This window comes from Phocoena phocoena, chromosome 1 (assembly GCF_963924675.1).
Source record: "Phocoena phocoena chromosome 1, mPhoPho1.1, whole genome shotgun sequence".
NCBI lineage: Eukaryota > Metazoa > Chordata > Mammalia > Artiodactyla > Phocoenidae > Phocoena > Phocoena phocoena.
In genome coordinates, this window is record NC_089219.1 from 18682344 (window position 1) to 18703955 (window position 21612).

Here is a 21612-nt window from a genome sequence, read left to right on the forward strand (position 1 = left end):
TTTTCCTCTCCTTTCCTTCTCCGAACTGTACCAGAACCTTGCCCTAAGGCTACCTTGTGGTCCAGAGACGGCCCACATCCAGTCACAAACCAGTCACTGGCCGGGCCCCTGAGTCAAGACTAAATGTTAACCAGACCAGAATTAAAGAAAAACTCCATTTGCCCACCAACCTATTTATACTTACTATGAATATATATATATATATATTTCTTTTTTCTACATTATTGAAACAGTACAAATCTAGGACTTTGAAATCTTCCCCAGACAGGCCTTGCAGCATATCAGGCTCTTCTCAGATGGGCAGTGCTACAGCTGGGTTCCTTAAAGGACTAGTTGGTGATGGCAGCTGCAGGGAACCTTCTGATCTTATCAGAATCCAGAGGCCTGAGAGGAGAGAGGGAACCCCGGGAAGTCAGGACCAGGATGGAGCTGCCGCTGGGAGACTCAGGAAGGAGCCACAGGTGGGGGCGATAACCAGGCCTTCAGAACAACGGGTTTGGCAGGTGAGGACACCAACGTTCGCAGCTCAGAAATGACCTGCCCAGGCCCACGCTGTGCTTCAGATGAGAGGGGCCCCACCTGGTGAGGCGGATTGGGGTGGGACCAGGGAGAGGGCCGGAGGCCTGCCCAGGGGCTCACTCCTGGCTGCACAAGGTGGGGTCAGGCCCTGGTTGGAGACGTTTAGAACTGAGGGACCACTTGGTCACACTCAGATCCTGTGCTGGACCTGGCTGGATCCTGCAACCTGTGAATTGTTGATCTAGAAAAAAATGTCTATACTTTCAAGAGCCTCTTGCCCAGAGAAATGTATCAATAATTCTTGATGGTCTAAAGTTTTACAGGCCTGTGATCATGTTGCTTTTCAGCTTCGTGATAGGTAGAAGTGGTGAAGGACAGAGAAACGAGCACGGCTGTGTCCCTGCAGCCATGGGGTCCCGAGCCCCGGATGCTGACAGCCTGGTCTGGCCTGGCCTGGCCCCACCTCCTGCATCACACAGGTACCTGGCTTCCCCCTCAAGGCGATGGGCTCGCTGGGCTCCGAGGGATCGCTCATGCCGTACTGGTTTATCGCTCGCACTCTGAAGACGTACGACTTCCCTTTCTCCAGATCCGAAAGGGCGAATCTCGGGGATTTCACAGGCGTTTCTGAGTTGATGGCCTCCCAGGTGCCACTACTTATGACCGACTGTGACAAGGGAGAGAAACTTGCCTTTGGTTAAGTGGTTGCCTTCCCACATATGCTCTCACTAACTTTTATCCTTGGCCCAGGCTGCCCCTCAACACCTGAACTCTGGATCCACCTGCCTCCGTGACGTCTCTACCTGGATGCCCATCGAGCATCTCACATTCAACAGAACTGACCCTGGAACTTGCCCCCCTGCCAATGCAGCCCACATCGAGTTAGTGGCACCCGTCCTTTCAGCTGCTCAGGCCAGAACCCTGGGAGCCATCCTGGACTCTTTCTCTCATTTCTCATCCCCCGAGATGCTCTGTCAACAAACCCAGTTGGCTCTACCTTCGAAATTTATCCAGAGTCCAACCATGGCTTATCACCCTCATGCTCCCCTCCACAACCTTGATCCAAGCCACCATCGTCTCTCACCTGAGTTATCTCAATAGCCTCCTAACTGGTCTGCCTGTTTCTACCTTTAACTCCCTTCAGTCTTTTCTCCAAATGACAGGCAGAGGCATCCTTTTACAACACAAGTCAGATCACATCCGTGTCTGCCCAGAGCCCTCCCAAGCCCCGCATCTCCCTCAGAGTGAAATTCTCCATGGCTTGACTCCTGCCACCTGTCTGGCCACATTCCATGCCCCCCTTTGCCCACTCACCAGGCTCTGTGTCCCCCGGCTGTTCCTTGATGGTGCCAGGCCCAATCCCTGCCTCTGGGCCTTTGTACTTGCTGGTCCCTTTTCTTGGAATGTTCTTCCCCCAGAAATCTCTGGTTTGCCCCTCACTTCCTTTGGATCTTTACTCAAAACTCACCTTCTCAGAGTGGCCTCCCCGCACCGCCCCCCTATGAAAGGTCAGCAGCCCCTCCCTCAACACTTCAAATCCCCTCCATGCTGTCCGTCTTTCTCCTAAGCTCCTACCATTAGCAAATGTGCCAAATACTTTATGGATTCATCTTCTTTGTCATCCACCCCTTATCCACCCCCTACTCCAATCTCAGCTCTGGAGGCAGGAGTTTGTCTGTTTTATCCACCACTGAGAACGGTACTGACGCATGAGAGGTGCTCAGTCTATGTTTGTGGGATGAATACATGAGTAAATGGATGAATTCTCACAATAACTCTGCAAAGTAAGGGTTAATTACCCCACCAATGAGGAAATTCAGGTTCAGGAAGTTTTGGTAACTTGGCCAAAAGTCACGCATCTAATAGCTGGCATATTTGGTATTTAAGCTCAGGTGTGGGTACCCCCAAACCTGCTCATTCTACACAGCATCAGGGGCCCCAAAGGCAGCCATAAATCCTGTGTCTCTGGGTAGATAGAGGGTGAAGAGCCGAGGGTGATGCAGGTTAATAAGGCACCCAGAGGCCACTTCTGCCGAGTCTGGGTGTGAGAGTTAAAACCTAGAAGCCCTGGGGGGACCCACTGACCCTGCCCTCTCTGTGCTTTTCCCTCCCAAGGCCCACCTGGCTGTCAGTAGCCTAGAACCCAGGTAGGCTAAGAAATCGCTACAAAAACCAAGGAACACGGCTGAGCACCCACTGTGTGCCAAGTTCTGTTCTAAGTCTTGATGTGCTTTAGTTAATTTGATTCTCACATCAACCCTATAAGATGTACAATTATTATGTCTATTTCATGGAAGAAGAAACTGAGGCACAGAGAGGTTAATTTTCTTGCCCAAGGTCACACAGCTAGTAAGTAGCAGCGACAAGATTAGAACCCAGGCAGTCTGACTCCAAGGTCTTAACCATTATACTCTATAGCCTCACAAAACAGATCCTCCATTATCCATAGCTTTCCCATGTCAGAGAAATAGGATCACCTGTGAATGTGCAGAGAGGCCCATCTGGACAACGAGAGCTACAGACTCTTCCCTGGAACCTTTTTATTCCTTGATTCACTAAACCTGTACCGTCCACCTGCCATGTGCTGGGTACCGTGCTGGACCCAGCGAGTAATGAGAAGGTAAACCCGGTGTCTTCCTTTAGGGGGATCAGAGGCAAGAGCATTTCCTTGGGAAGGGTTTACAGTCCCAGGGCTGCGGGCCCTGGCTATGTGCTGCTTTTATTTCATCCTCACAGGGTAGGGTCTCCATTCTATGCTGGAAGAAACTGAGGCTCAGAGAACTTAGCAAAGGAGCTCACACAGCAGAAGTCAGGAATGGAATGGATCTTAACACCATGCTGTTTTTTACTCTGCCACAATGCCTCCCCTCCACTGTGAAATCCATTTCACATGAGCTGCCCCCCTCCCCAGTCTCCTGCCCCTACTCTGCCCCCAGGGAGAAACGCCTCCTGGTGCTACCCACCTCCACCCCCCATGCCGTGTATGTGCTGTCCGTCAATGACCCTGGCAGGTGGGCACCATCCTGGCTTCCCTCCCACCTTGGCCCTGGCCAAGGTTAGGTGTTCAACCCGATGTGTGACCAGGTGCCAGATAGACTTGGGGTGTGGGTGTATGCAGGACATGGTGGATCTACTGTTGTTATTGTCTGTGTCTCTTAATTTTGTGTATTTCCGTGAACAGCTTCCGGAACTGCCATCAGTAACTGGCCTCTCAGGGCTGGAGGGAACCTCGAAAGGTCATTTAATCCACCCCCCTGCCTCTGTGCAGGGCTATGCTCAAGCCTCCCAGGCAGGAAATTCTCTTCTCTTCAGGCCTCCCATGGGACACTGTTGGGGTCTCCCAGCGCCTCCCTGAACACCCCCCCATGTCCTGGTAACACAGCGCGTCTGTTTCTCAGGCCGGCCGGGGGCTGGGGCCCTTGGGGTCTCCGTACCTTCTCCAGGAAGTACGTCAGTGGGGCTTTGCCCCGGGGTCTTGGCTTCTCCCAGCCCAGAACCACATAGGCCTCGTGGATCTCGCTGGCGTGGACATTGGTCGGGGGCGAGGGGATGGTCACGAAGTCTGGAATCAGAGCCATCGGGGGCGGGGGGGAAGATGTGTGGGCTGTCGGAGACCCCAGATCTCAGCCCCTCACTTCATTGAGGAGGGAATTGGGGCCCAGAGAGGGGCAGGAACTTGCTCCAGTCACCCAGCAAGGCCGGGCAGAGCCAGGGCCAGAACCCAGGTCTCCCCACGTCCTGCCGGGACTTTGCCCGATGTCTACTTCCTCCGCGAGGGGCGCAGTCGCCCACCAGAGAGCCTGGCCCCTCAGCCTGGATCCTGCCCGTGCTTGCCTCCCCGCACCCTGCACAAGACAGCTTCTGCCTCTGGGTTCAGTTTGTGGCCCAGAGTTTCCAGAACCGCAAAGGGGGCTGGAGTTTTGAGACAAAGTGTCAGGAGGTTCACACGTACCTTCAGAATCATCTGTGCTGACCGTGATCGTTTTTCCTGTATCAAAGGGGATCTCTAGTGGGGAGAAGGGAACATGTTAGGGGAGAACTAAGGGGTGCAGGGTGTGTGTGGTGGGCGGGCTCAGCAGGCCACAGGGAAGGGCCTGCCCCACTCTGGGTGCTGATTCCTCCCCTGCTCCTGGTCCTGGCCTTCTGGCCCCTCACTGTGTGTCCTCAAGCAGGTCCATCTGGGCCCCAGCGATCTCAGGGGTCCAAAGTGCAGCACTGCTGCTCTTGGACCCCAAAGATGCTCTGTCCTCTCGGGACAGAGAGAAGTGATGGGGTCAGATCCCTAGGGCACAGCAAATACAAATCAGGCTGACTCCTCAGAACTGAGGGGGCTGTGTTCCCCCCGCCGTCCAGGCTGGGGGCTTCTGAGGCAGGACAGTTTTCCTCCTTCAGATTAAGGGCATCTGAAGAGGGTGCTGTGGTTTTACCCCAGATTAGCATCTTGTGTGGACAGGTTTGTGTTTCTTCCATCAGACGAGCTGTACCTTCCCCCTCCAGCTAGGGGTTGCTAAGGACAGCACTGTGTCTCCTCCATCAGATTAGGGGTTCCTGAGGGCTGGACTGTGTCTCCCCTCCTGGATCAGGACTTGGCATGGGGGCTGTGCGCCTGTCTCCTGCGTGAGGCAGTCCTGAGTATGCCCTGACTGATGCTCTGGAATGTCCCTGCAGGGCCTCTGTGCCCACCTGTCTTCTTCTGGGCTTCCTCAGGGTCGCCCATGGCAACCGGTTCTGAAGCCTTGGAGGGGATGCTGCTGCCCGCTCTGCTGACGGCTCTCACCCGGAACCGATAGCTCTGGCCTTCGACGAGGCCCTGGATTGGGCACCGACAGGTCCCGCCGGGGGCCTGGTGGCAGGGCACCCATTGTTCGGACTCGCCCTGGCACCTGTGGGAGAGAGGCCTCGGCTGCAGCCCCTGCCCATGACTCACATCTTCCCAGGGTGGGCCTCTTCCAGGGCCCTTCCCCCGCCCTGGGCTGCCGGCCCAGCTCATCTCTCTCCATTTAAAAGCCCGGTTCCAACCTCGGGCCCCAGGAGGCCTTCTCACCATCCTCCACCAAGCGCGATGCTAATCAAAATAGCTAGTGCCTTTCATGGAGCTTTCCTGCGTGTCTGGAGCCATGCTGTGTCCCTCCATACCTGTTATCTCGTTTAATCCTGATGGTCCTCACGGTTAGGTGTGATTACCTTCACTCTACCAACGGGATCCGTGTTTAGAGAGTGAGATGACTTGCCCAAGGTCACATGGCTTGTGAGTGGACGAGTTAGCCTTTCCCCAGGGGGCTGTCCACTCCCTGTCGGAGTGCCTTCCAGAGTGACCCTCGGAGTCTGGGGTCTCTGTGCCCCCCTGGGTGCCACTGTCCTCAGTACTGGCTGGATGGGGCCATGTACCTCAGTCTCCTCATCTGTAGAATGGGGCACTAGAGAGTCCCCCTGCCCCCCTTAGATAGGGATTGTTGTAAGGATTCGAGTGGCTGGATTAGCTTACCTCCAGCTAGGGCCTCGGAGCTGGCAGCAGGTGAAGGAGGTGGGATGTTCTAGGCCTCCCCTTTCCTGGTGTGCCCCCTCCCTCCCGCGTCAGTGCTACTCTGTCTCCGGCACTCAGGGAGGACAGCATCCACATGTGCTCAGGTTTCAAGCGCTGATGTTTGCCCCTCCCAGTGGCAGCTCCTGCTGTGAAGGGTCTAGAGGGCAGCGGCTGACTCCAGGGGCGGACACCCTTCTATTGCCCCTAAATAACACATTTACCTCCTGCCCTATTCCAAGGACAGGCATGGGGTCCCTCTTTCCTGTGGCCCCCACGCTTATCCTCACAGAGCCATCTACACCCATGGGCTCTGCCACTGAAGAGACCGACTCACAGCTCAATGGAGTAGCTGGTGATGGGGTTGCCACGGGTGTCGCTGGGCGGGGTCCACGTCAGGATGAGGCAGTCCCTGTTCATGTTCAGGCATCGAACATTCAGGGGGGATCCTGGAGCCCCGGGCTTCTGGGCTGCAGCATCTGAAGCCCGGGGTGGGCGGGGGTGGGAAGAGAGTGGGGGGAGGCTCTTCCCGTCAATGTCCACTTGGCGACAGACCCCCTCCCATTCTCACCCCTCATCCTCTTCTCATTCACCACCCCCCAGGGGCTCAGTTGGATCTCGAGGAGAACGACCTGAATAACAACCTCTTCCTTTCAAACAACAGCATCTGGGGGTAGGGGTAGGAGTACCGTTTATTAGGGGCCCATTCTACGCCACACACCTGAACAATTGGCATAATTAATCTCTGAGTCCCGGCGCAACCCCCCATCTTGCAGGTGGGAAAACTGAGTGTCATAGAGAAGTGAATTACCCCAAGTCACCCAGCTAGTGAAGTGGCAAAGCCGGGAGACAGAAATCAACCAGGACTAGAATGGTCCCAGCCCACGATCAGCCCTCCCTCTCCAGCTGGCTCCGCGTCTCAGACTCTCAGGCTGTGTCCCTTTGGAGGGTCATGGGATGCACAGGAATTCTTAGAGAGACTCTACCCCAGCACCCCCAATATATAGCATGGAAACCGAGGCCTCAAGGAGCAGGGACTCGCCCAAATGTCCCACAGCAAATCGGTCAAGGCAGAGCCCCGGTCCCCCACCGCCCCCTCACCTCTCACAAACACATAGGCGCTCTGCTCCCGGAGCCCAAAGGGCGAGGGCACCTGGACCGTGTAGAGACCCTCGTCCTCCTTGTAGGCGCAGGACACCTTCAGGGACGCCTGGCGGTCTGCGTAGAGGATCTGCCGGCGGCTGGAGGACTTCAGCAGCCTCCCTGCAGAGGGAGGGGTCCAGGGTGAGCTCGTGGGGGATCTGGGCCTCACCTGGGAACCCACAGATGCTCTGGGGGTCTAGGCAGAGGTGAGCTTGGCCTGGCTAGAGACTGAGGCTCTGCTGGGTAGTTGGGGAGAGGGTGGTGACCTCCAGGACTCTGCCAAGGTGGCCTCTGAACTCTGCTCGGCAGAAGGCTTGAGGTGGGCGGGGCGTGGCAGGGCCCGGCCCAGGGAAGGGGCTGGGGCTTCAGTGAGGTAATGAGGGTTCAGGGAAGTGGTCAGCGGCTGGGTGAGCGGCTCGGTAAGGAGTCGGAGGTCCTGTGAAAAAGTGGGAACAAGAGAGATGGGGCCCTGTGTGAGGGTCAGGGGCTCATTGGGATGCTGGGGGCTCGAGAAAGGAGGTGGGGCTCGGTGGGCAGGGGGTGTGAGCTTAATGGAGGGAGGGGACTCAGGAAAGGGGTAGGGGACTTACTGAAAGAGTCGGGGTGCCAGTGAGGCGTGCGGGGACTGGGAAGGTGGGACCTTAGTGCGGGGAGGGGGAAGGGGCTCTGGGGCTCTAGGCCTCGCCCCGCGGTCCTGCTGTCGCACCATCCTGCTCTTTGTGCCACGCGAGGGCCCCTCCCTCCTGCCAGCACCTCTGTTCCGGAAGACCTGCAGGTTTGGGAAAGCTCTTTGCCTGTTATTGCAGCTGTTTCTCAGGGCTCGCGGCTTTCCCACTCCTCCACTCCAGCCCCCAGCAAGGGCAGCTTCCCCAGGCTCAAGCTCTGGGGTGTCAGGGGGCTGTACTCCTGGCCCTTTGGCTGCAGGCCTGGTCACGAATGGGGCAGGAAGCCCAGCTGTTCCTCCCCTCCCTGGCTGACCGGCCTCCCCCAGCCCTGGCCCATGACCCGCCGTGTACCTTCCAGCTCACGAGTAGCAGTTATGTGCCTGCACCTACAACCCTGACTCTGAAAAGCCCGAGGCAATTGTCACAACCTGCCCTGACCCTCCTCAGGCTGGCCTGCTCCTGGCCTTAGCCTCTGTTCTTGTTGCTTCAAATGTCACCACCTACCTCTAGGGTGCCGATGTCGAGCCCATAGATATAAAGGGCTGGGCTGGTGCCTGGCCAACCACAGGCTCTCAACGGGCAGTGTGCAATTGTGTTCTGGATTCCTGCTTCCTCCCGGATGGACAGCCCCTTGAGCTCATGCATGTCTGTTCCTAACCCTGCCACAGCACCCAGCACAGGGCCTGGCACCACGGGTGCTCGGTGACACTTTGCAGGGTGACTTGATCTGAACCCACCTGGCTGTGCTCTGCTTCCCTCTACCTCATCGGCACCCATCGCCCAGCTTGTACCAGTTAGGGGGCGGGCATAGCTGAGTTCCTCTCTCCACCGGGGGTCCCAGGGGTGGGGATGGAGCCAGGGCTCTAGTCCCTCTCTGGCTTCCACCTCTGCCTCTGCAGGTAAGGGGCCAGGACTAGGGGTCCTCACCATCTCGGAACCACTGGATGTTCTGCTCGGCGTCTAATACATCTTCAGAAAATAGGCAGGACAGGGAGAAGGATTCCTTCTCACGGGCGAAGACTGGTTTCAGCACCGATGTGAATTCCACGTTGGAGCCAAACATCAGTCCTGGGTGGGAACAGAAATTTAGGGCAGAAGTCTTCTGAGGCTGCCAGCTTAGCCTGGGGCGTAGATGCGAGTGAGGACCCTTCTGGGGTGTCCCCGCTCCTCTGGGTCAGGATTCACCGTTTTGCAGGTGGTGTTAACAAAGAGAAGAGGGGGCCTGATCCTGGGGGCCGGGGGTGGGGAAGAGATTTCTCTGGGTGGGACCAGATGAGCTGAAATGGCAAATACTGGTTTGTCTCTTTGGATTTGCCTTTTTCTCATCCAGTCTTGGCCACTGTCAGTGCAGCGGCTGGAGGCAGCTCTGGGGTGCCTAGGGACCCCAGAAACCAGTCTACAGGTATGAACAGTTTATAGGCAAACCACATGTGGACATCCCTTTGTGGGCAGTGGATGGCTATATTCTAAAGGGGACTGTTGGGGGCCCTGACGAGGAGCCCCAGACACCCTCCTCCCTGAAGGCCCATCCCTCCCCCAGCCTCCTTACTTTTAAAGATCTCCGAATCGAAGCCAGCATCCTTCCCCAGGTAAGCTGAAAACCCAGAGCAAATGGAGTTGGAGAAGGCTCAGAGCCCACGTTCCTACTGGATTTTGGAGGCATGGCCTTTGGTCATGGGTTTGAATCCTGATCTGGCAGTGGCTCCCCCTTCAGCTTGGGGAAAGTTCCCTAGCCTTTCTGTGCCTCAGTTCCTTACTGACTCCTCCCTGATGGTGGCGGGGGTTTGGAATACATGAGTTCACATGAACAAAGCCCTCGGCAGGAACCTAGCATACAGTCAGTGCTCAATAAATGGTGGTTTCCTCCCTTTACCCAAATCCACCGCCAGAATCAGTCCTACAGGTGGAGCCTGGTCAGACTGGGATTTCTGGTGGGTCCAGGGCAGCGCTAAGAGAGCCTCCTGGAGGCTTCAGGGTGGAGTCCAAGGTGGTGTGGACACGGACCACCAGGGGACAGTGAGAACGTTTTTATTCACATAGCGTGTACCACGTGCCACTTATTAACTCGTTCAATCCACAGCAACCTGGTCTGTCGTCATCATTATCCTCTCATACAAATGAGGAAACTGAGGCATAATCACATAGCGAGCACCCCAGCAGCCTGAAGCCAGGACGTGACACTGGTCGCTGGGATGGCCTTGATGGAGGAGGGATGGGGATATGTGGATGAAATGATGGGAAGGACGGGCGGACAGAGGAAGGCAGGGCCTGAGGGCCCGATGCCTGACGTTGCAATCGACTCTGGGCACTGCCTATAGGGACGGCTCAGATTCCACCCAGAGAGCCTGGCCTGGCAGCGGGGACAGCTGCCTACCAAGAGCGATTTGGGGAACAGGGCAGAGGTGTGGAGAGGCTGTGAAGGACAGTTTAAGGAGGTCGGATGAGAGGCTGGCCTGTCTGCTCAGTGTGTGTGTGTGTGTGCGTGGGTGTGTGCGTGGGTGTGTGTGCACGAACCCACACACGTGCAGCTTCTCTCGGGGCCCTGAGGGCAAAGCCTCGGGCTCTAAGGTGTGGCCTTCTGGGCTGGGCTCGGCCCTGGCCATGGGGTCTGGGGAGGGAGGGTTAGCCTTCCCCCGAGAGCCCGATCCAGCCAAGTTTTACCTAAACCATCTCATTTAATCCACAGGAGTATCTGAGGGAGGCGGTAGGATGCCCCCTTTGCAGGTGGGGAGGTCAGGTGACTGAGACGGCACCCAGGCTCACACGGCCGGTCAGCGCCAGAGGCAGCATGTGGACGGGGGCCTGGCAGAGTCCTGAGTGTCTCCTCTGCCTCACGCTGTGATTAACCTCCAGGAGGGACCTGAGCCCACTGGGGAATATGTACCAGAAGCCAAAAGGGGCAGGGGGGGTCAGGAGGGGACCTGGTAGGACTCGGCCTTTGCCCCTGAGGACCGCTGGTAGCCAGGCCGCCCTCCCAGAGGCCCTGAGCTGGATCTGGACCCAAGCCCAGCTCGATGGGCTGAGCATATGCTCTTTGGGCACAGGCAGGTGGGGTCCCCTTGAACAGGGACGTAGGTGGTACAGTCTGAGGGCGGAGGATCTCACTTGCTCTGAAGGCCCTGGGGAGCGGGAATCCCAGTGGCTGCCCTGGTCACCTGATCCCAGACCAAATACCCCTGGGCTGGGTGTCCCTCCCCGAGTCTGACGCAGACTCAAGTCCTCATCTGCTCATCTAGGGTTTGCTGTGGGCTTTCTGGCCTGTTGGTGATGGCAGGACTCACTGCGGACAAGGACTTTGGCGAAGGAGGAGGCCTGGCCGTAGGCGTTCTTGACCATCACTGTGTAGGTGGCTGCGTCCTCAATGGTGCATCTGAAAAGCAGGGAGGGAGAGGTTCCCCCCGAGACGGCTGGGCTCCACGGGAAGCTCAAGTCCCCGTGCAGGTGGGGTGTGGGGGGAAGGGGGGGTTAACAGGAAGGCCTGGGGAAGGACTTCAGGCTCTAGGTCAGGGCCTGCCTCTGAGAAGCTGGGGGCCTTTGGGCTGCCACTGTCCCTCTCCACGCCTCCAAGTCCTCCTTTGAAAATCTCCGGACGTAGCAGCAGCCTAAACCACCTCAGGTGAAAGTGCTTTGGAAATATGATTGTTATCAGAACACTTAAGCTAAGTGACTTGTCCAGAGTCCCAGAGCAACTGGAATTCAACCGAGCTTCGAGGTGACGAGCCCTCCCCCAGGCACGGCCTCTGGCTCTATCAACACCTCCAGAGCAGAACCCTGGAGCTGGAGTTGCCCCAGGTACACTGCCAGTCTGTGCCAGAACTGGGCCGGATGCCCAGGAGTTCTCAACCGCAGGCCTGGTTTTCACCACCAGCCAGGCCAGCCTTGTCTTGTTCCCAGTGGAGGCTCGGGCCAGCTCCATCCCAGGGCACCATGGTGGCAAAGAGGGTAGATGGTAGGACACAAGTCACACATCCAACCCCATCAGCAAGCAGAGAGGCCCCTTGGTGCCCCCTCACCTCCCCTGGCTGCTCAGGGCAGGAATCCCTCTCGTTTCAAGGGCCCGGTTCCATGTGTCCCTCCAGGCTGCCCAGCCCTGCATGCTCTCCCCAGCTGTGCAACCCACGGGGCGCCTCCCTTTGTAGCCTCGGATGGTCAGGTATTTATGTCCATGTAGCCTCTCTTTGCTTCTCGAGGGTCCTGTTCATATTTGTGTCTCTGAAGCCCGAGTTGCTTGAGGTGGAGGGTTTGGTGTATTGGAAAGAACCCAGATGGAGAGAACTGACTCAAACCCAGGCCCTGCCCTGTACAGGCTGCGCAAGACAGTTAATCTTTCAGAGGCTCAGTTTTCTCACCTGTAACACGGACAGAACAACGCTTCCCTGCATTGTTGAGAATGGTGGTGGGCATTGTCAACCATATGTGTAAAGCAGCAAGCGCAGGGCTTAGCACCGGGAGGAATTCAACACCTGGCCGCTCGTACGCATAATGCACACTTCGGGGCAGACTGTGCTCAAATTCTCACTCCATACATCCTGCCTCTTCTTTTAAAACCATGCTTAAGACTCACCACCTCCTGAAAGGCCTACCTAACTCTCTCCTTCCAGCTGCTTCCCCTTGCACGTGTGTGTGTGTGTGTGTGTGTGTGTGTGTGTGTATACGTGTGTTTTCTCTCCTCCAGAAAGGAGCTCTCCCTGCATGCCTAGCTCAGCATTCATTCAGTCCTTGCTGCTAGCCTCTGAGTCCAAAATTTTCACCGTGTATTCCAAGGCTTTAGAATCACATGGGGGTGTTTGTTAAATACAAATGCCTGGGCCGCACTTCAGAACTATTTAATCTGACTCTCTGAGGGCAAAAGGAGGGTGCATCCCACAAATCAGTATTTTAACAAGCACCCCAGATACTTCTGAAGATGAGGCTGACTTGGTTCATAGCTCTGAGGAAGGGTTTGGATTCATTGCTGTGGCCGTGGTAGTGCTAGGACTGGGGGCCATGGGGCTCTAGGGCTCATGGTCCTACCTCCTAATCTCCAGTGTCAGCAGTCCATAGTTATTGGTGATTCGGTACTTTCCGGCAGGGAAGAGGCGGAGATCAATTCGCATGTCATTTTTGTACCTGTAGAGACACAGTGGTGTGTGGAAGGCAGTGTGATTCTGTGTGGGAAGGATCCCGAGCCTCTCAGACCTGGACTCCAACCTTGGCTTTGTACTGCTTACCTGTGTGACCCAGGGCAGCACTTTCACTGCTCTGAACCTCAGTTTTCCTCATCTGTGAAATGGGAATAATAACTGCACTGACCTTGTAGGGTTGTTGTGATGATTAAATGGGATAAGATATGTAAAGCTTGAAGGCTGTACATATCACTGGTCCCCAACCTTTTTGGCACCAGGGACCGGTTTCGTGGAAGACAATTTTTCCACAGACCGGGAGGCATGGGGAGGGGGATGTTTCAGGAGTTGGGAACCCCTGCTGTAGATGCTCAAGGGTTCATTCTCTTCTGGAGGGCGAGAAGAGGGAGCTGTCATTAGGGGTATCTGCCCCTCCCCCTACCAGTGGTATCCCCCAAGGACCAGGCCCCAGCTTTTCCTTCCTCTCTGAAGGGGGTACCAAGGAAAGTTCCCTATCCCTACATTCTTGTCAACCTCAAGGACAACAGTTCTTGATCTCAGTTCTTTTTTTTTTTTTTTTTTTGCGGTATGCGGACCTCTCACTGCTGTGGCCTCTCCCGTTGTGGAGCACAGGCTCCGGACGCGCAGGCTCAGCGGCCATGGCTCACGGGCCCAGCCGCTCTGCGGCATGTGGGATCTTCCCGGACCGGGGTACGAACCCGTGTCCCCTGCATCGGCAGGCGGACTCTCAACCACTGTACCACCAGGGAAGCCCCTGATCTCAGTTCCTGTTAAAATCACTAGAGGAAGCTTTAACAATCTCCATGCTCAGAGTCTGAACGTAAGCCTTTGAGAATTTGCACCAGAAACTGCTCATTGGTCTCCAGTAGCCATTCTCCCTCTTATTCTAAAGTAAATATAACATGTTTCTTAGCCTCTCTTTCTGCTAGGTGTGGCCATGTGACTAAACTAAGTCCTGTCAGCAGAAAGTAAGTACAAGCTTCTGATGACATCCTTTGCCCCTTTTCCCATCATCTTTCCCTCCATTCTGTGGCAAGAATATGGCCATGAGGGCTGCATCTCGAACCAGGAAGGCCTGTACCCTGAAGCAGTGTGAGGGAACAGGCCTGCGTCCCCGAGGAATCTGTGGTGGAGTTGCCATAGCAGCCCTACCCTGTCTACATCAGACATTTACATGAAAGAAAAAAAAGATCTATCTTATTTAAGCCTTTAAAAAAATCTCCATGCCCAGTCTGAAGGCCAGATCAATGAAATCAGAGTTTCTGGGCATGGGACCTGGGTATCAGTAATTTTTTAAATTTCCCAGGTGATTCCCGAGCATGGCCCCGCAGATCGCCCCGCCCCGCTCTACCCTGGATACTTCCTTTTGTTTTCTGTGAACTCTGGGGTCTGGTTTTATCTGCCACAGACACTGAACAATGAGGTGGCCTTGTGTCTGTCCACAGCCCACTGGGGTATGTTCTGGAGGCCTGAGGAGTCGGGGCTGGCGAGTGAATGTCTGTGAAAATTAGCTTGCTGTGTGACCTTGGGCAAATCAGTCCCCCTCTCTGGGCCTCTGTGTCCATGAGAACTTTGCATGAAAAGTCAGCCCCAGTGGTGGTTGAGTTCAAAGAGGAGGCCTTGGCCAAGAGAGGGCACCCCAACCTCAGTACATCACCTTCCTTGGACAGCAACCCCCCCCACCCCGCCCCGTTTGTCTCCATGGCAACCAAACAGTGCTGTGCCCACGCCCCACTACACAGCCCCCAGGCTGTGACCTCTTCTGAAAGGAGCCCAACTAAGTCTCCTGTGGGGAGGATGGTGCCTAATCTGCGTGCCCAATCTTTCCACATCTCCCAGGCCTGGGGGCCAAGGTCAGCACCCCCACCCGCCAGCTGTCAGGAACATTCCAGACAACTCAGCCTGGCCAGCTTTCTGCCTTTCCCAGAAAAAGCAGCAGCTGCAGCTCTGGGCACAACCTGGGCAGCCAGAGACATGAGGTCTCATTTTGCCCCCCTCTGGGCTTCAGTCTCCTGCCTGTACGGCAGGCCCTTGAAGGATGAGGCTGAATGGCAGCCAATCATAAAACAGCATTAAGTGAGACAGCGAAGATGAGGGGGCACCCAGCCTAGAGCCTAGCTCAGAGAGGCCCACATAAAAGAGTGAGATTTTTATTATTTTTCTAGGTTTATTTTTCCCCTACATATTCTGGTGTTTTTTGCCCCCCTCCCCACCTTTATTTTTTTAATTTTTAATTTTTTTGGCCATGCAGCTTGTGGGATCTTAGTCCCCCCACCAGGGATCGAACCTCTGCCCCTGGCAGTGAAAGCGCCGAGTCCTAACCACTGGCCAGCCAGGGAATTCCCCATATTTTGGTGTGAGATTTTACTTTTGAAGGCTACTTGGCCTGGGAGAGTGATTCTGACATTAATGAATTGTGGCCAGGGCCCACTTCTGCAGTATAAACATAGCCAGCCTGGGCCTTGCCTAACTCGCCCTGAAGTTGCCCCTGCATTCAGGAAGTGCTCAATAATTGGTGAATGAATGGACTCGCCTGACAAGCCTGGGCAGCCAGTATCTTCCTGCTGACCGGGGGGCTGGGTCTCTATCAGGGCCTGGGCAGAGCTCTGGAGGCCAATCCCAGGATGATGTGTGGCCCTGCCGGAGGTGATTGATGATGGGAAACCAGATCCCAAAGCCAGGAGCCCCGGGGGCCACCTGAGTCCCTCTGGCTGGAGGTGAGCCTGGCCTTGGCCTCTGCCACTTACAAAGAATGCTCAGCTCCTTGTTGTGGCAACCTTGCTGGCAAGGGTGGAAACAAGACTCCCTCCCAAGAGGCTCCCATGGCATGGCTTAGATGTGGGCCTCAGTGCCAGGGCAGGGCAGGGCTTAGCTGCCAGGCCAGGCCAGCTGAGCAGCTGACCCGCACTTAGCCCAGGCTGGCTGTTGGGAGCGGTCCTCCTACCGGACTGCCTTGGCTCCCAAGGAATTTGAATGAATGCCACCCGGCAATGACCACCCCAAGGCCACCTCCCTCAGAACACTTTTCTTGACTGCTCTTGGCCTAAGCTCTTTTTCTTTCTCTGACTTCTGAGGCATTATATATGCTTTAAGGAAAAAAAAAAAAAAAAAGAAAAGCCAACTGTATGATCACTTTCCTACTCTCCACCCCCACCTCCACCAGGCCCATTCAGGAGGCTCCTGCCCCTGCCCGCTTCCACCAGCAAGGCTTCGACTCTGTGGTTCTGTCACGGGTTCACTCCCAAGAATGGCACCTCCTGCTTTCCCAGCACCTTTCAAGTTCTGAGGGCTTCTACGTTGTCGTGGCATTAAATCCTCACCACGTGCAAGCCGGACGGGAGGTCTTCAACCCATTTTACAGAACAGGAAATGGAGGCAGGACCAGAGAGGTTAAGAGCCATAGTTGAGACCACACACCAAATTGGCAGAGAGAGAGCGAGGCCTGAGCTCCTTCTCACTGCAGGGCCCCCGCCCTCCCTGCCTCCCCCCATCTTCCTGCAGCCCCAGGGATGTCTAGCTCAGAGCAGCTGCCTTCGCATGCCACCAGAATCATATTTTTACAAGCGCTGGCTCCCCAGGCAGCCCAGACTTCTAGCCCCAGGCTGGCTGGGAGGCAGCTAAGAATAACCCCTCTTGAGCCTCCCCAGCAGCTGCTGCTCTGTTTGGGGAGGGCAGAGCTCAGGGTCTGTGGGTCTGCAGCTTTTCTAAGGCGGCAGGAACTTCTAGGGGAGGGGCCGGGTCCCTGGAAGGGAGGTGTTGGGTGTAAGGAACTCACACTCAGGGAACCCCCAGAGGCCCAGAGCATGGGGGCAGGGCAAGGACCCCTTCTCTCCTGCCCCCCGGGGGCTTACCAGGTGACCTGGGGTGGAGGCGAGGCCTGGACGGTGCAGGTCAGTAGGACCGTGGTGTGCTCCCAGACAGCATGGGAGCGCAGTGGGATCCAGAACCAGGGCCCGCGTCCGGAACACAGATCCCTCAGCTCCTTGGCCTCCCGGACCTTCTTCTCTGTCTGGAGGTGGGAGGGGGCCTGTGACTTCTGTGAGCCGGGGCACCACCTCTCCCCAGTCTTTGCTGTTACCTTTCCCCCAACACCCAGGCTCTGGAGTTGGGCCCACGTGGGCTAGAGCCGCGCACCCCCCCACCAGCGGCTGAGAGGCAGCGTGCCACAGAGGGCAGGGCGTGGGGTCAAGGCCAAACGCTGCTACTTACTAGCTGTGAGACCATAGGCCAGTCCTCCATTTCCTTATCTGTAAAATGGGGATGATAATAATATTCCCCCACCCTCCTGTGGGGTTGCAGTGAGGATTAAATGAGTTAATATGCGAAAAACATAGGCACTGATAACACCCATGTAAGTATAACAGCTATTGTTGTCCTGCCCAGGGAGGGGGTATGGAAGTGGCTTCAGATCCCTGACATTTGTTAAGAGTAGCATTCCCTGAGGGTCTTCTGTGTTCTAGGCACTGGGAAAGTGACTTTACCAGCTTGATCTCATTTACTTCCCACCTCGACTCCAAGCATTGGTACCACATACACCCATTTTACAGATGAGAAAACCGAGGCTCAGTTAGAATTATTGCTTGACCGAGGTCACGCAGCTAGAGGGTAGGGGCACTGGGATGTCCAGCTCTTCTTGAGAAGGGGGTAGGTTGAGTTGGATGGCGTGTGATGGGTCTCAGTTTTCAGGGCCCTGGAGGCCCCAGCCCATCCCTCTCACCCGCCATCTCAGCGCCTTCCGGTCTCGCCTCTGGCGCAGCAGCCACTGGGTCCGTAGGAAGGCGATCTCCGTCCTCTCCCACTCATTGCCGAAGCCCACCCGCTTCTGCCCTCTCTCCTCCAGCTGCACGGTGCTGGTCTGGCGCCTCAGCTGGGCCTCCCTGTGGTGACGGAGGCCGTCAGGGGTGGAGACTCTGGGGGTGGTGATGTGGGGACGCCCTGGCCCTGCCTTCCCCATGCCCAGCACTGCCGGCCACACTTAAAGCTTCTTGAGGACAAGGGCAACTCTTAATCCTCTCTTGCCTCCAGAATACCCTGCGTGGGTCCGGCTTTTAGACGGCGTAGTGAATATGATTGATCCAATTCACAAGGCTCTTTCACAAGCCATCGTTCCTCTTGTTTTCACTGCAAGCAGGTGGACAGGTCTTAGTCTCCCCATCCTACAGGGTAGGGACCTGAGGCTGGGTAACCTGCTCCAGGCCAGCCAGGACCAGGACCCAGGCCTCCTGATGCTCTCAGGCTCAGAGGCCTTCCCATCTTGGGCCTCGTGTCCAAAACGTGGGCTGCTTTCCTTGTTCCTCCTCTCCCCATCCCCGCCTCCTTCCCCGCCACGGAAGCCGGGTGGTGAAGTACAGACCCCCACCAGCCTCTCCGCCGGGGATGCTCCCTCACTACTGCCTGAGGGCTCATCCAGAGGGTGGTGCAGCGGGCCTTGTGGTCAGTCAGCCCCGGGCTTAAACCTCTGACTAGCCGCTTACTCTAGATGTGTAACTTCGGGCAGGTTCTTTAAGCTGAGTGTGGGAGCCCAGTGGGGAGGCAGAGGACTGGACAGGACGACCTCTTCCCAGCCCAGGGCTCTCTGGCAAGGTCACCTGACTTACCACGACGTCTCTGAGGAGGCCGTCAGAGCCAGGGCTGCTGCGAGGGCGTAGTCTGCCGCGCTGAACCGATACTCTTCCTCGCTGCCCCCGGGAAAAGAGAGGTCATGGCTCCTGCAGGTTTGGCTGGGGGTCTGGCTGGGGGATCCATCCTCCTACCTCGGGGTACTAGCAGGCACCCTCGTTCCTCACACCGGGCTCTCAGAAAGCAGGGCTGTGCCTGTCTCCTCAAACTCAAGTACACAGAGGTCAGGGCTACGCCTCCCCCCGCAGACCGGGGCCCCCAGAGAGCAGAGCTGTGCCTCCCCGGCGGACCGAGGGCCCTGGGGGAAGCGCAGGGGCCGGGGTGGGTCCCCGAGGCTCCCACCTGCTGCGGAAGGCCCGTTTCCGCGTGGAGGAGCCCATCCGCAAGGTGCGCTGCTGCTCAGATTTCTGCTCTTCCTCGTGGCGGTGCTCCAGCCTGTGCATCGCCACGGCCTGGGGTGCCCGGGGCTCCCCCATACCTCCCGGGATCTGAGGCAGAGTCATGGCTGCAAGAGCGACAACCTGCCGAGCCAAGGTACACGGTCACTCCACCAGGCGTCCACCCGCCCCTTCCCCGTGGGGTCCGCCAGCCTCTCTGGAGGTTTGCCGGTAGGGGTTCTCTCTCCCGTGGGCAGACAGGGGAGCTCAGGCCCGATGCGGGGGGACCCGCCCCAGGTGACAGAGGCAGGCTTTGCGTTCTCAGCCTGGCTTGTCCACCACTCCATGTGCTGCCCCAGTGGCTCCCGGCTTCCAGCGGCACCTGCCCCCATCCGCCACCCCCCCCCAACATGACCTGGGCAAGGCCCTCCCTTCTCTGGGTCTCAGCCTCCCAGACGGTGAGGGATTGAACACTCTGATGTCCGGGCCGCGGAGAGGCAGGCGAGGAGAGTGGGGGACCCCCAGCTAGCTAGCTCTGGGTTCTTTGCACTAAATTCTTTCCCAGATCTGGGGTGCGGTGTCACCACCAGGCCTCTGAGGGCCCTCTGATGCTGAAGCTCTAAGATGCCTGGTGGAAGCCCTGGAATGGCTTCCAATCCTTCTCCAGGTGGGAATTCGGGGCCAGGCCTCCGACCTGGGAGGCACTGATGTAGACCCTGGGCATGAAGGCGGAAGCAGAAGGGGGCCCACCCCCTCAGCCCTCTCCCGTCTGCTTCTATGAGGTCCGGCTCTGCCCTGTCCGTGCCTCTCCCTCGGGGCCTGCTGGCTACGGCGGAGTGTGTGTGCGGGACTGTTTTCTGACCTGGGTGTGAACTTGCCCGTGGAGGACCATTTCTCTAAGTCCATGATGTGGTAGGTGGGCCCGCTGACCTCATCAGAGATCCTTGGCCTAAAAGGGCCTGTTTGGAGGAGTCAGGGGGCTCAGGCTGCCCAGGGTCAATTTTACTGGGGTTTGATCCTTCCGGTTCCTATAAGTTGGCTCACTTTGGGCATCCACAAAGGACGCCCAAGGCAGACTGGCTTGCTGCAGCGTGTCCGCCGAGACCAAGGCTGCCCGTGAGGCTCCTTTGGCCTCCTACAGTGACCTCGGCTGAACACAACGGCACAGTCACCCCTTGGGCTTCCCATCCGCTTCCTCCTGAGAAGGAGGGTCTGCCTGCACCCAGAGAATGACTGGCCTGCCCTTTCTGTTCCTTCCTCCTCACCGCCAAGGAGAGAGCCGCTGGGTACCACCCTGCGGAGGGAGGCCCCCGGCTTTCCTGGGACACGTGGCCCCGGCCCCAGCAGCTGAGGGTTAACGTTCCCTGGCATCAGCTGCTGGCTCCCTTCCCCGGATGCTCTGTTCCTGATTGGCGCAGCAGGGCGGGCCTGGCGCTCATCCCTGACCTCCAGGGCCGCCTGCAACCAGACCCCTGGCTTTAGCGGATGAGCCGTCGATTCTTTTTAAAGCGATGACTGAGGCTAAGGATTAGGCAGCAAGGAGATCGCAGCTTCCCAGTCCTGTCCCCAGAGTGCCGTGTGCCTGCTGCGGAGGGGTCAGCAGGGTGTGGTCGGCCAGAAAGGGAAATCGTCCCCTGTGCCCGCCCCGGAGGGTGCAAAGCCGCGGGCCAGGGGTCCTGCTGTGTGACTTTCCCCACCCACTCCACTTTCCTCCCAAGCCTCAGTCTGTCTGCCGCCCACCCCCAGCCCTGTCCCGCCCGGTCCCCTGACAGCATCCCTCAGTGAGAAGGGGCAAGGAGGCCTCTCCTATTCCTCAGGAGTGGAAGAGACGCGCACCAAGCACAGTGACTCAGAGCCCTGATGGCAGAAAGCTGGGTCCTGTGGGCGGGAGCGGAGACACAGCCTGCCCAGCCTGGGATGTGCTCTTAATGCTCCCACCAGCTTCCGAGGCTGGAGTGCTGGCTTCGGTTTCGTACCAGCGAGCCCAGGCTGGATGAACGCCCTCCCCACCTTGCCGTGCGGCCCCTCCGGGCTTGCGCTCATCCCCTGCCTGCCGGTCCGGCCAAGCAGGGCTCTGTCAGGACTGCTCTAGGTTTGCTGGACCTGCCGGTTCAACCTGGTCCCTGCTGATGCCTGCTTCCTACAGGAAAGCCTCCACTTCTCAGGGCATCCCCAAGTGATGTGTGTGTGCGCGTGTGTGTGTTTTGTAGCTTTCACATCACAGAAGGCTCAGCTCAGAAGACCCAGGGCCACACAGAACAGTGTGATGGGGCAGAGGTTTTTTTCTAGAATCCCCTCTCATTTCCACTTGGGGTGATACCTAAGCACATGTATACTTTTGCTTTCCAAATCTCCCAGGATCCTTTCCCAACACACACACACACACACACACACACACACACACTCCACTTGCCAATGGAAAGCTGAGGGTCTCATTACCTGGAGGTCTCCCTCCCCACCCCTGATCCCTGGAGGTGACTCACAGAAGCAGCCGTGCCCGCTTAGTGTCTCTGGGCAGAAGATTCCAGAGGATGAGAGGGTCCTTGATTTCTTCTTGCCCTGGACTCAGCGGGGACCGGGAGAAGAATGTGATCTTGGAGCCTGCATGGGCCTTAAATATAGCAGCGCTGAAGCAGTGTGATGAT

At 57.2% G+C, this 21612-nt stretch overlaps 1 protein-coding gene across 1 annotated transcript in view; it reads right to left on the bottom strand.

Annotated features, from left to right (window-relative positions):
* The window catches only part of MYOM3 (myomesin 3), a 43846-nt gene extending 24753 nt beyond the window's left edge, over positions 1–19093 (bottom strand). Inside the window, exons 1-14 of the mRNA XM_065875578.1 lie at positions 18933–19093; positions 18569–18649; positions 17689–17848; positions 16823–16980; positions 12862–12957; positions 11130–11218; positions 9398–9442; positions 8776–8916; positions 7142–7303; positions 6378–6519; positions 5203–5402; positions 4472–4525; positions 3954–4081; positions 1003–1186 (exon numbers count right to left, since the gene is read on the bottom strand). Of these exons, the coding sequence (XP_065731650.1) occupies positions 1003–1186; positions 3954–4081; positions 4472–4525; positions 5203–5402; positions 6378–6519; positions 7142–7303; positions 8776–8916; positions 9398–9442; positions 11130–11218; positions 12862–12957; positions 16823–16980; positions 17689–17848; positions 18569–18649; positions 18933–19093 (1801 nt within the window). The remainder of the gene's footprint in view (positions 1–1002; positions 1187–3953; positions 4082–4471; positions 4526–5202; positions 5403–6377; positions 6520–7141; positions 7304–8775; positions 8917–9397; positions 9443–11129; positions 11219–12861; positions 12958–16822; positions 16981–17688; positions 17849–18568; positions 18650–18932) is intronic.
* Between the last annotated feature and the right edge of the window lie 2519 nt (positions 19094–21612).